This window comes from Chlamydotis macqueenii, chromosome 15 (assembly GCF_036417535.1).
Source record: "Chlamydotis macqueenii isolate bChlMac1 chromosome 15, bChlMac1.mat, whole genome shotgun sequence".
Lineage (NCBI taxonomy): Eukaryota > Metazoa > Chordata > Aves > Otidiformes > Otididae > Chlamydotis > Chlamydotis macqueenii.
This window is the reverse complement of record NC_141570.1, coordinates 262524-274650: the sequence shown is the minus strand read 5'-3', so window position 1 is coordinate 274650 and position 12127 is coordinate 262524. Positions and strand designations below refer to the sequence as shown.

The 12127-nt window shown below is 37.0% G+C and overlaps 1 protein-coding gene across 2 annotated transcripts in view; it reads left to right on the top strand.

Moving 5' to 3' along the window:
- PDPK1 (3-phosphoinositide dependent protein kinase 1) overlaps positions 1-12127 on the top strand; it is a 36529-nt gene that overhangs the window by 18666 nt on the left and 5736 nt on the right. For both annotated transcript variants that reach the window (XM_086760029.1, XM_086760030.1), the window contains exons 4-12: positions 23-160; positions 1387-1531; positions 4375-4472; positions 5569-5644; positions 7563-7631; positions 8122-8218; positions 9404-9577; positions 9970-10187; positions 11244-11301. In XM_086760029.1, coding sequence (XP_086616155.1) covers positions 23-160; positions 1387-1531; positions 4375-4472; positions 5569-5644; positions 7563-7631; positions 8122-8218; positions 9404-9577; positions 9970-10187; positions 11244-11301 — 1073 coding nt within the window. The remainder of the gene's footprint in view (positions 1-22; positions 161-1386; positions 1532-4374; positions 4473-5568; positions 5645-7562; positions 7632-8121; positions 8219-9403; positions 9578-9969; positions 10188-11243; positions 11302-12127) is intronic.

Genomic DNA, 12127 nt, shown 5'->3' with positions numbered 1-12127 from the left:
TTACTGTCTTTTCTTCATTAAGTTAAAATTCTAGAAAAACGTCATATCATAAAAGAAAACAAGGTGCCATATGTGACACGAGAGAGAGATGTAATGTCCCGCCTGGATCACCCTTTTTTTGTGAAACTCTACTTCACCTTTCAGGATGATGAAAAGCTATGTATCCTTTGCATTTTAAAACTTGCTGTAACATTTTCTTAAAATTAACAATCCCCAGTTTTGGTTCCTTTGAAACATTGTCTAACAGGACTGATGAAAATAACTTGAGGTATTTAAAATATCTTAATGTTTGTGATGCAATTTTTTCAGTCATGCTTTAATAGAAATTAGGCAAATAGAATGTGTGCCCCCTCAAAGATAAAAGTGGGTGACTTACAGGACAGGGGAAGTGAATAAAACAATAACTTATTATTATCCAGTGCTGAAGTAAGTAAGTGCTGAAGGGCAACTTGCAACAATCTAAGTTTAAAATTAAAGAAAAAAAAAATTAAGGGTATGAGAAATGTGTTAGAAATATTTAATTTCTGATATATACAGTAAACCACCACAATTTCTGTGTTTAAAATGGGAGTAGCTAGCTATATTTACTACTATTTCTTCTTTGAACAATTAGATTTATTAATATTTTTCTTATGTAAAAGTGCTGACAGAATAATCTGAACGATAGAAAGCTGAAACTGTTCTTTTTGGGCCACTGTTTCCCAAGTTCTCTCTCAAGCAGTAATTGCAAAGTGCAGTTTCATCTTGAAAGCTCATTGGTTTGCCGTCAGCTTTTTTTTTTCTTTCATGTGAATTTCCTCCTGAACTTTCTGCTTTGAACTGTGTGTGCCAAGGGGAAAAGGATAGATCAGTCTATTTTTGGGGTCAGTAAGTAGCTGTGTTTTTCACAGCGGCTGCTAGCAGTGCTAACAGGCCCTGTGTCGTGTGTGTGTGTACATACATACATAGGTACACACGTGTCAGAACTTACAGGGGCTCTCTTTTGTAATGGGAACATTTGCTTATTGAACAATGGCTGCCTTTGGAACTTTCCAGATGGTGGGGCAATCTTAAACTTAGGTTGAATGCACGTTATTACTATAAGTAGTTCTCTTTGAGGGCAATTATTTATACAGTTTAAGTGAATTATTCAGGTGACTGTCTGGAAAAACTACAAATTTAACCCTTTATGTAGTCTTTGCTATGCTAAGAAATTGGGACCTGTGTCCTAGGTTGTTAAATATATTTAAGAAATTGTTTTGGGTTGCTAGCATGTCACATTAACCAACTTCACTTCTTCCCCGTTGTTCATGTATTGTTAGTACTATTCTTGTCTTTGGAATGAGATGTGGGGTTTTTTTGTTTTAGAATGTTTTAGTGATAGACCTTAACTATACTTACGTTCAGATTTTGGGCTTAGCTATGCCAAAAACGGAGAGCTACTAAAGTATATACGTAAAATTGGCTCGTTTGATGAGACCTGCACCAGGTTTTATACTGCTGAGATTGTATCAGCCCTGGAGTATTTGCATGGGAAAGGAATAATTCACAGGTAATACAAAGTTGGGACCAACATGCATTTGATTATGCACAAGGTGTTTTTTTTCTAGAAGTGTTCTTTGTGAAGTCTAAAGTGAATGTGGATTTTGTGGAAAGCTAATGAGAGCATAATAGCATTTCGTTAGCATCAGTACTGTTGTTAACATTGGGAGCTAAACAAAGAAAACTTTAGGAAGAGAACCTATCTCTGATATTAGACCAACTGTTCTAGCAGGAAAATGTAAGAAAACTTTTTGGCCTATGTTGTAGTTCCGCCCCAATCGAGACCAGACTACACAGTGTCTCTCTCACTCCGCCCCCCCCCCCCCGACAGAACAGGGGAGAATTGGTAAACAAAAGAAAAACAGGAAAAAAAACCCGTGGGTTGAGATTGAACAAAAAGTAAGTTTAACAGTAATGACAGAAGAAAACAAAACAGTGATGGAATACAAATACAGTATAATGGCTTACAACAAACCTCCACACCTAGTTTCTTCCAAGTAGCAGGAGACTCCCCTCAGCACCCTCCTCACTGATAACACTGAGCATGATGTCAGATGGGATGGAATAGACCTTTGGCTAATTTGGGTAAATTAACCCCAGCTGTTAGCTAATTAGTTAACTATCCCAGCCATAGGGGCTGCCAGCTTCAGTTCTCCACCCAGCTCAGGTAAATATTAACTCTATCCTGGCCAGAACCAGGACAGCCTAGAACTAGCATTATCAAAAGCTTGTCTTTTTCAAGCTTAATTAGTTGTTCTAAAACCAGAAACGGACTTTTTATTTAACTACATTTGTTTTCTATGGTGTAATGTACCAAAAGTGACTAAAATTCTGCTGGTGTGTGAATTGGCATGCGGCATGTCATCAAGAAAAGTAAAATTAATGCATGTCAGTTTTCACTGAGTGAAGAGTTTCCATAAAGCTGAGCAAAAACTAGGTAACTAGTGAAATTTAGCAAAGTTTTTAATAAGACCTTCACAGTTTTTCTTGATGTAATTATATTGCCTGGATAAGCATATTTTGTCATTCATGCTTATTAAATAAATTAAAGCTGTAAGTGTGAGAAATCTGAGCTGCAGAAATTATTTTTGGGTAAGAAATCTGTTGTATCTGTAGGTTCCAAGCAATTTTTCATGGAACAGTAGATGCTAGCTAGCAAAAAGCTGGCTGATTATAATTCTGATAGCATTATTACTTCTTGCAGTTATATTTAAAAGGACAACGTATTTTCCTGTTACTCTTCTGTGAAATAAATGGGAATAGAATCTAAGGGGACTTGATGTGGAGTGTACTAAAGGCATAAAATTTTCTACAGGGGAAAAAAAGTCCAAGAACTCTCTGTTTCACTTTGATTATATAATCCATGTGTTAGGCTGGGAGAATGCTTATAAAATGAATGTAGTGTAATTGTCAGTATCAGGAAAACTGTACTGGAAATTCGTGTTATAAAAGAGCTCCTTTATATTTGTCTTCATATGAAGGCCACTATGAGAAACTTGAAAGACAACAGTGAAATTTTGCAATTGGAGAACTTAGTATGAAGTGTATTTAATTTTGAGTGCATAGCTCTGGCAGTGCCTAAAAGCTCTTGGGATTTTTGGCTTCCTAAAGAAATATGACATGAGATAGAATGACTTTAAGATGCTAAGCTACTCTGGAAAAGTTACTACAGATATTTCTCTCTGTATCTAGATATGGATCTAGGGCATAGCTATATAATATTAATATATAATATAGGTGTATGATATATAAGCTGTGTGTATAGAGTACAATGTATATACATACATGTGTATACGTAAAAAAAACCCCACACGGAACTGTTAAAGGCCTGTTCCATTCATGTACTTTCTGCTTCTCTCTGAGAATAGTTACAGGAAAATGAACAGAATTTTTATGGCTTGTGTGTCATGATTACTTCATACCAATTGCGCTCTGTGCTAGTCCAGAGACTTCAAACTGTACAACTGCACAGCCTGTGCTTTTCAGTAAAAGGGGGCTGTAATCTGAGGAAAATAATGTTGCACAGTGGTTGGTGGAAACTGCTTTGAATTTGCACTGATTTTTCTTACCAGTCAACCAAAACTACTCCCATGCTTCTAAATTTCTTCATGGGTATCCAAATATACTTCTTAGGAAGTATGTTGTCATTTCTTATCAACTGGGGAAACTTGGTGCAAAGTAAATAATATCATAACAGTGTAGTGCAATGCTGTTTTTTATCTTGTTGCTAAATGAACCTCTTGATACTGTTATATATTGTGTGTGTGATACTGTGAGGTCTGGTTTTATTCAGACTCAGAGGCAGTGTCCGTACAAATGGTACGCATACATTTGAAATACAGATCACACATGGACTTCTATGTGACAGATGTAAACATGCCATTCTTAGAGTGGAAGTGATTTGCAGTTTTTATCTATTCTGGGTACTTAGCTGGCGGCGGGAGGTTGCCATTGTTTGACTAACTGTTTTGTGCTGAGTAAACAGGCCTAGAAGATCTTATAGCCATATTATTCTGTTAGATGGTATTTAAATTAGGCTTGGGAGTGAAGAGGTTTTGCTTTGTTTATTTTATTTATTTATTTTTAATTTTTGTTGAACAAGTGAAATACACAATAGCTTAGTTTTGAGATTATTCGTTACTTCAGGTCCTTTTAGAAAAAATCTTAATTCATGGGCTTTTAAAAATCTATTTACAGTCTGCATGTTGACAGCTACAAGTCAGAAGAAGGTTGCCACAACAGTGTTTATAGAATGTCAGCATAATATATTATAGCATTATGTACCTAAGTCACTAGACAGTTTTGCAACTTTAATTTGTGTGCTGTTTAAATACAAAAATCGGCCTTTTTCAGGGACCTTAAGCCAGAGAATATCTTGCTAAATGAAGATATGCACATTCAAATAACTGACTTTGGAACAGCAAAAGTATTATCTGCAGATAGCAGACAAGGTATGCCATTATTTACTTCATCATGTGACGCAGATAACTATAGCAAGTGGTCCTTTAAAATGTACGTATGTTGTATTTGCCAAATTGTAACATTCAAATATCATTACCTCTTATTAAAAAAATCACTGAGCAATCTTGAAACAGTTTTGGCTATCACTGCTTAGATTATGTCAGAAGAGGTAATGTTTGGTGCGATGGTATAGGCAGCCAGATCACCAAATATAGTAGGAGGTTAAAGTGTGTCACATTACTTTTCATTTGCAAGAGGAGAGTACAAATAGTTACTGTGGCTCAGCTGAAACAGTAAGTTTTTACTCTCCTTATGTATTTAACCCCAGTGACTATCAGAGTTGCTCAAATGTGAAGGTTACAGAATTCTTGTGTCACTAGAATCATTCACTTGTGGTAAATCATAGAATCATAGAATGGTTTGGGATGGAAGGGACCTTTAGAGGTCATCCAGTCCAACCCCCTGCGAGGAGCAGGGACATCTCCAGCTGGATCAGGTTGCTCAGAGCCCCGTCCAACTGGCCTGGAATGTTTCCAGGGATGGGGCATCCACCGCCTCTCTGGGCAACCTGTTGCAGTGTTCTGCAACCTTCAGTATAAAAATTTTTTTCCTAATATCTAATCTGAATCTGCCTCCCTCTATTTTCAAACCATTACCCCTCGTCCTGTCACAACAGGCCCCGCTAAAGAGTTTTTTCCCTGTCTTTCTAGTTGCTTAGTCTTAACCTGTAAATCAATGATGCTGCAAACCATGTCTGAAAAAAGCACTAGGCTGAACTGAATTTGGTAAAGTTGATTTTTTACTTTAATGTAGTAAGCTTGTGTTGGTGAATCTTTATACTTCACAAAGTGCCTAAATGCCTAGCTTCTTAAATCAAATAGACATCACTGAGATTAATTGATTTCTCTTCTAAGCGGGTTTTGTGGATGAGTAGAGAAATGAAATTCTCATGTGTTCTTTGTAGCATTAAAAAACAATAGATTGCCTCTAGGGTTATTTTTTTAATGGGCAGGGTGTGGGGAAGGGGAGGTTGGCTTCTCCATAACTATGTGTTTGCTTATTTCTTTCTTTCAATTTTCTTACCAGCACGGGCAAACTCGTTTGTAGGGACAGCACAGTATGTTTCTCCAGAACTGCTGACAGAGAAATCTGCCTGTAAAAGGTGAGGACTCTATTATATAATTTCAGAACTTCACTGACTCTGTCAGGATACTGTCAAATGGCAGGTAGGGAATAAATCGAGCAAGCAAATTTAGTATTTCAAAGAAACAAGATTCTTGAGTGTAAAGGATTTTAAGAGAGTTTAAAATATTTTTTTTTTTTCTTAATAAGTACTACTTCTTGTCTGAGTGCTGGTTTCCTCAGTTCATCTACCTTCTGGAATTCTGCAGACAGGATTAGGTGTTGTCAGGAGAAGGTGTGTAATGTGAAGCTGTATTTCTTACCCATAAATAAATCAGAAAAAAAAATTTCTATTCTCCAAATAATATAATTATATTAATTCTGTTTTATAGAAGCTTTCCCTATAATATGGTAATTCTTGTTGTAAAAGCAATGGAATGTTGCATACTGTCAGGGGAAAGGCTACAGTTTTCTTTGACTTATATTTAGATCAACTTGCAGTTATGTTTGCTAAGCTAAGTTCTGTCGGGGGTTTGCAATGGTTTAAAGCTCATCTCTGTGCCTGGTAGGAGTGATACACTTAAGAAATTTCTTACCTCATTTAAATTGGTTTTTGATAGGAACCTACAGATTATATATATCTATTTTATTACAATGATGGAAGAATAATCAAGGTAATCATAGGGAAAAGAGATCTGTTATACAAATAACTGTGGTAATTTGTGCTAGTGTTACTTGAAATGATAGAAATACCATTAGACTTTCCACTTTTGCTTCTAAGAAAGGTTTTGACCGGTTTGGCTAATGGAAAGACTTCATCAGGCTATCATGTTCTTTTAGAAGTTACATAATGCTTCATCTTTACAGAAAACTCTTGGGTAGTTTTTAGTCTTTGTTAATATTCTAATCTTCCATGAAAATTTCTAAGCTTTAATCAAATCTAAGTATAGTTTACCTTGAGGTAAAGTAAGTTAAAAATACTCTTTTGGGCCGACACACTAAAACTTAAGATTTTCCCTCACCTATATACCATGTAGCCTTCCTTTTTGTTTGTGTCTTAAAAAAAACTGTAAGTGAAAAAGCTGTATTGTAATTCTTTGTTTGCATAAAGTATTTAGAGGAAAGGATTTTAATTGAGAAGGAGCATGTATTGCATTAAGTTGGGTGCATCTTTGAATTGTGGTAGTGGATATAAGTGTTCTTTTTAGTCTCATTATATACCTATTAATTATTTTGACTGAGAATTCAACTGTCTTGCACATGTGCTTGTAGTCAGTTTTTGTGGAGTGGTTACTGTTGTTGTGGTTTAGCACCGCTCAGCAGCTAAAATACCATGCAGCTCCTTGCTGACTCCCTGCCTCACTGTCCCCCTAGTGGGAGGGAGAGAATCAGGAAAGAAAAAGGCAAAACTCATGGGCTGGGATAAAAACAGTTCAACAGAACACCAGAGGAAGAGAAAATAGAGAGGGATAACAAAAGCAATAATGGAATATTCTTATGCATGTAATTTAAAGTACAGTAGCTCACGGTGGAGCCTGACATGCTATGCATGCTTTGCTCTCAAGTAGCAAAACTTGCCCCTCTGCACTGTTCCCACTTTGTCCTGTGCATGATGTCACATGATATGGAATAGCCCTTGGGCTAATTTGGGTAAAATATCCCAGCTGTGTCCCCCAGCCACAGGTGCCTCCAGTTCCTCTCCAAGCTCACGTGAGAATTAACTATCCCAGCCAGAACCAGGACAACTGTATACTTTTTTTTTTTCCCCTCAAAAGTTGTGTTGCTAGCCTACTCTTCTGTCAAGGAATGAAGTTAAAATAGTGTGAAAATTATGCTAGGCAGATTTGTCTGTGTTCATTCAATGTTCTAGCTAGCAGAAGCTTAAGAATTTTTTAAATTACAGTTTAAAGACTCATAGGAAAACATGCTATATGGTTTTTTTCCTCTTTCTTTTGAAGCTCTGACCTCTGGGCTCTGGGATGTATAATATATCAGCTGGTAGCTGGATTGCCTCCATTTAGAGCTGGGTAAGATTTAAGCTAATTCTTTACATGTGGATCATAAATATATTGACTTGGTTTTGGCTTTTACCTTACTACCAGTCCTGAAGTACAACTTTTTATGGTGCAGTGTTGGTATTAATGTTATGCCTGCTTTTATTTGTCCTTTCTGATGTCATGAAGAAGCTTAGCTATAACTAGAGTCTCTGAGAGAGATTACTTAATTTATCCGAAGATTTCACATGTGACATGCCGTGAAAGTAACTGTGCCTCCACGAAGAGGGTATGAGGCACCTCTGTACTGAGCCATTTGAACTTCTCTTGTTATTATTCAAGTATCTGATGATTACAGGATTATAGATACTTGGAAGACTGTGCCACTTTACCCTAGAAAGATTTATGGGAATGTGACTTTGCTTGTAGATCTCCTGTTTAATATTTGTCCAGTTATGCACTTGTTAAGGTGAAAGAACTGTGGAGAACTAATAACAAGAGCTAATGTTTTTATCTTTTGCAGAAATGAATATCTTATATTCCAGAAGATAATAAAGTTGGAATATGACTTTCCAGAAAAATTTTTTCCCAAAGCAAAAGATCTTGTTGAAAAGCTGTTGGTAAATATTTCATGATTTGATGGCATTGGAAACATTCAGCTTATGCAGTTCTTTTTTTCTTAAAGTTTCTGTGCGCTTTATTGCAAACCTTATGATAAGAACAATTGTGAGTGTTATTGACTGTGTAGGGGAGTGTCTTGAAAATAAATATCCATTATTAAACAGCACTTAGATTATTTTTTTTAAATCTGAATTCTGAAGTGTGGACAAGGAATATCTCTCATGGAAATGCAAGCAAATGGTTCTAAATACTGTGCATTACACTGAAGTTGAGATTAAAATACATAGATTTACATAGTACTCAGATTAATTCTTGCTGAGTTGTATAATGAAACATTTAGTTGAAAACAGTGTTCTGTACATCACAGGGAGACATATTTATTGCAATCTAAATCAACTGCCTTGCCTTTTAGCATGCACTTACCTTGCACATAATGCATGCCTCAATAGTATCAGCCAAAGAATTACTCTGTGGATGAATGTTTGACAGATAGGACAAAAGAATTGTTCTATCTCATCAGTGAGATATAGCCATGACACTAAAATGAATATGTGGAGAACATTTTGGATGGTATAAGTTTTCTGAAGTTCAGTAGTCTAGCATATTAGCATGGGGCTGGAGGTGAGGAGGAAACTCTGTCTTATGTTTGTGAATGATGATGAGTGCAGCCATTGTAAAGGGCCTAGCAGAATGTTCCTGTGTCCAGGCCAGCTCTATGGCCAAGCCAGTGCTTGCTGAATGGTGAGGTCCAGGTTGTGCCTGATTTTTAGGGTGCTTGAGATGTTGATGTTTGACACCAACTGTAGCTTCCACAACTGCTTGTGTCACTAGAATGTGATGCTGGGCTATACTTAAATGAGCTGTGCTCCATGAGGCCTTATTTGTATGTTTGCTTGGTCTTGTTTGTGTCTTCATGAGGAAACTAAGCCCAAAAATTGTGTGGACCCAAAGAAGTGCTCCTTTCTCTACATCTATGAGCTGATCTAATACCAAATGTTGCTGACGACATACTGACAAATAACATCTTGTATTATAAGCAGTCTCCTTATATTCTAGATATGTATGCTTTGGGCAGTGAAACCAACGGGTTTTAAGTTTTTGCATGCTGCTGTGCAAACCTGAATGGTGCACACCCCTTCCTTGACATTATTTTATGCATGTTAACTTAATTGTAATTTGCTCAGGTTCTAGATGCTACCAACAGATTAGGTTGTGAAGAAATGGGAGGATATGGACCTCTTAAGGCTCACCCCTTCTTTGAATCCATTGTGTGGGAGAACCTACATCTTCAGACACCCCCAAAACTTACAGCGTATTTACCTGCAATGTCAGAGGATGATGAAGACTGTTATGGAAATGTATGTTTAAGTGTTGCTATATTCAGCTCTGATGCTGCCTGACACTTCCATAAAAGCATAATTGTTGCATATTAAATATGTTTATTGAAACTATTGATTAGTTATATTTTAATGAAGACTGAGTTAGTAAGAATCTAATATAAAATTGCTGGTTAAAATTTGAACTGGTCAGCTTCCCCCCCCCCCCCCCCCCCGATAAAGTGAGTGGAAAAAATACTGTTTGGCTCGCTTTTGACCAAGCATTCTTTTTTGGATAAGTGCCTGTTAATCTATAAAGAGTAGGCTGCTTTTTTACCGAGAAGCTTAATAAACAAAAGCATGCTTAAATTCAAAGATGCAGTTTAGTGCAAAATAAAACAAATTTCTTTACTTCCTTTTGTTTCCTCCTTTAGTATGACAATCTTCTGAGTCAGTTTGGTTGCATGCAAGTTTCTGGTTCTGCCTCTTCCCATTCGCTGTCTGCCCCAGAGACAAGTACACCACAGACATCAGGAGGAAATATTGAACAGTATATTCATGATCTTGACAACAATTCCTTCGAGCTGGACTTACAGTTTTCTGAAGATGAAAAGAGATTACTTCTGGCAAAACAAGCTGGTGGAAATCCTTGGTAAGATCTTTGAATATAGCTCATCTGTTACTTGCACAGCAGTAAGGAATTCAGAAAACTAAGTTATTTTGATTCAGATTAATATCTGTCAATCTTAATATCTTCAAGCAAACAATTAGCAACTAGATTTTTCCTGACTTCTATTTTTAAAGCAATAGCAGTGGAAAAACTAATACTATATTTCTAAAATTTGCAAGGTCTAGAAGATGCTGTGGAGTGTGTTTATAAGATAGGCAGACATGATGCTATAGCAGTGCTGAGAAGTCTTCCCTCGACAGAGTCCAAAAACTAGAAGAGGGTCCTTCTTTCTTAAAGTTGTTATAGGTTGGCATTTTTAAAAATTGTAATATTCTGATGATGTCTAACCAAAATACCTCCAGACTGTTATTACTAGTGTTTCTTTTCACTCTTAAGAGAAGTTTCTCATTTGCAATTCGCCCCCCCCCCCTCAGATTTTAAAAAAACTCTTTTGGCGTGGAATGAGGCAGAGTCCAAAACTCATCTAGTAAAGTTGTTCAGGACTCTTTCGCAGGAAAGGAGACGCTAGGGAGAGACATGGAAAATTGGTTGATGATAATCACAGAATCATAGAATGGTTTGGGTTGAAGGGACCTTCAAAGGCCATCTGGTCCAACCCCCCTGCAAGGACCAGGGCCATCTCCAACCGGATCAGGTTGCTCAGAGCCCCGGCCAACCTGGCCTGGAATGTTTCCAGGGATGGGGCATCCACCGCCTCTCTGGGCAACCTGGGCCAGTGCTCCACCACCCTCAGTGGAAAAAATTTTTTCCTAATATCTAATCTGAATCTACCTCCCTCTATTTTCAAACCATTACCCCTCGTCCTGTCACAACAGGCCCTACTGAAGAGTCTCTCCCCATCTTTCCTGTAGGCCCCCTTTAGGCACTGGGAGGCCACTTTAAGGTCTCCCCTTGTATAATAATAATCTTCCCGTATATAAGGTCTTCCCTTATATAACAATAATAAAAGCTATTTCTCTGGAAGAATTACTTCTGGAGTGATAGTTATTTTTCTTTTCTTTTTTTTTTTTTTTTAAGGCATCAATTTGTAGAAAATAACTTAATCCTAAAAATGGGTCCAGTGGACAAAAGAAAGGTAAGGGCTTTTCTTAACTTCCTGTAACAAGATTCAGCTGTCACATTTTTTGCACATTTGCAGCATAGATAAGGAATCTGTTTTAGAACTTCTTTAACTTGTTTGTAAGTGTCAAGTTGTTTTGTTTATTTTTTTTAAATGTAGTGTTTTCTTGTGAATAGATTTTTTTTCCTAATTTATTGGTGTGCTCTTGATTGTTTTGAAAAGGCTAAGAATAAGTGTGCTATTGATGCTTTCATTTTGAGACTGTAGTATATGAGTTTTTGTTCCCCCTCCTCCCAATCTGATATAGCCCACTAAACCTGCTGTCTTGATGCATGTCTGCATGTGGATTGAGCCAGAAATATCAGAAAATAAAATACAAACCTGTATTTTTCCTTAACTGTGCTGCTTTTCCTGGATCTGACTAGTGCCTGTATCCTGGAAGAGGCAGAGGTGACATTAGAAGAGCTTTAACTTTAACGTAGTACAGATGAGCAACAATAGCCTGTGTCCACTTTACAGGAATGTAGGTTCTCTTCATCTGAGTTACTGCCTGCTTGGTCCTAATTTTCTCCACAAATCATGAGTACCGATTTCTGTGCTGGAATATTTGACAAATAGATTTTGCCTTAGTGTGTACAGCTAGTTGTTCTATATTTTGTTAGAACTTGAAGATGCTTTCTTAAAGTAGTGCTTGTGTCTTGCCATGTAGTAGGAATGCACTGCAACCCCCTACAAAAGGAGTGAGGTCAAATAGGTAAAGGAAAAGAGGGGAAAAAAGTCCCCCAAACTCAAACATCCTGTTGCTGAGCTGTTTTAATTCTACCTCTCTTGTTAAATTAGG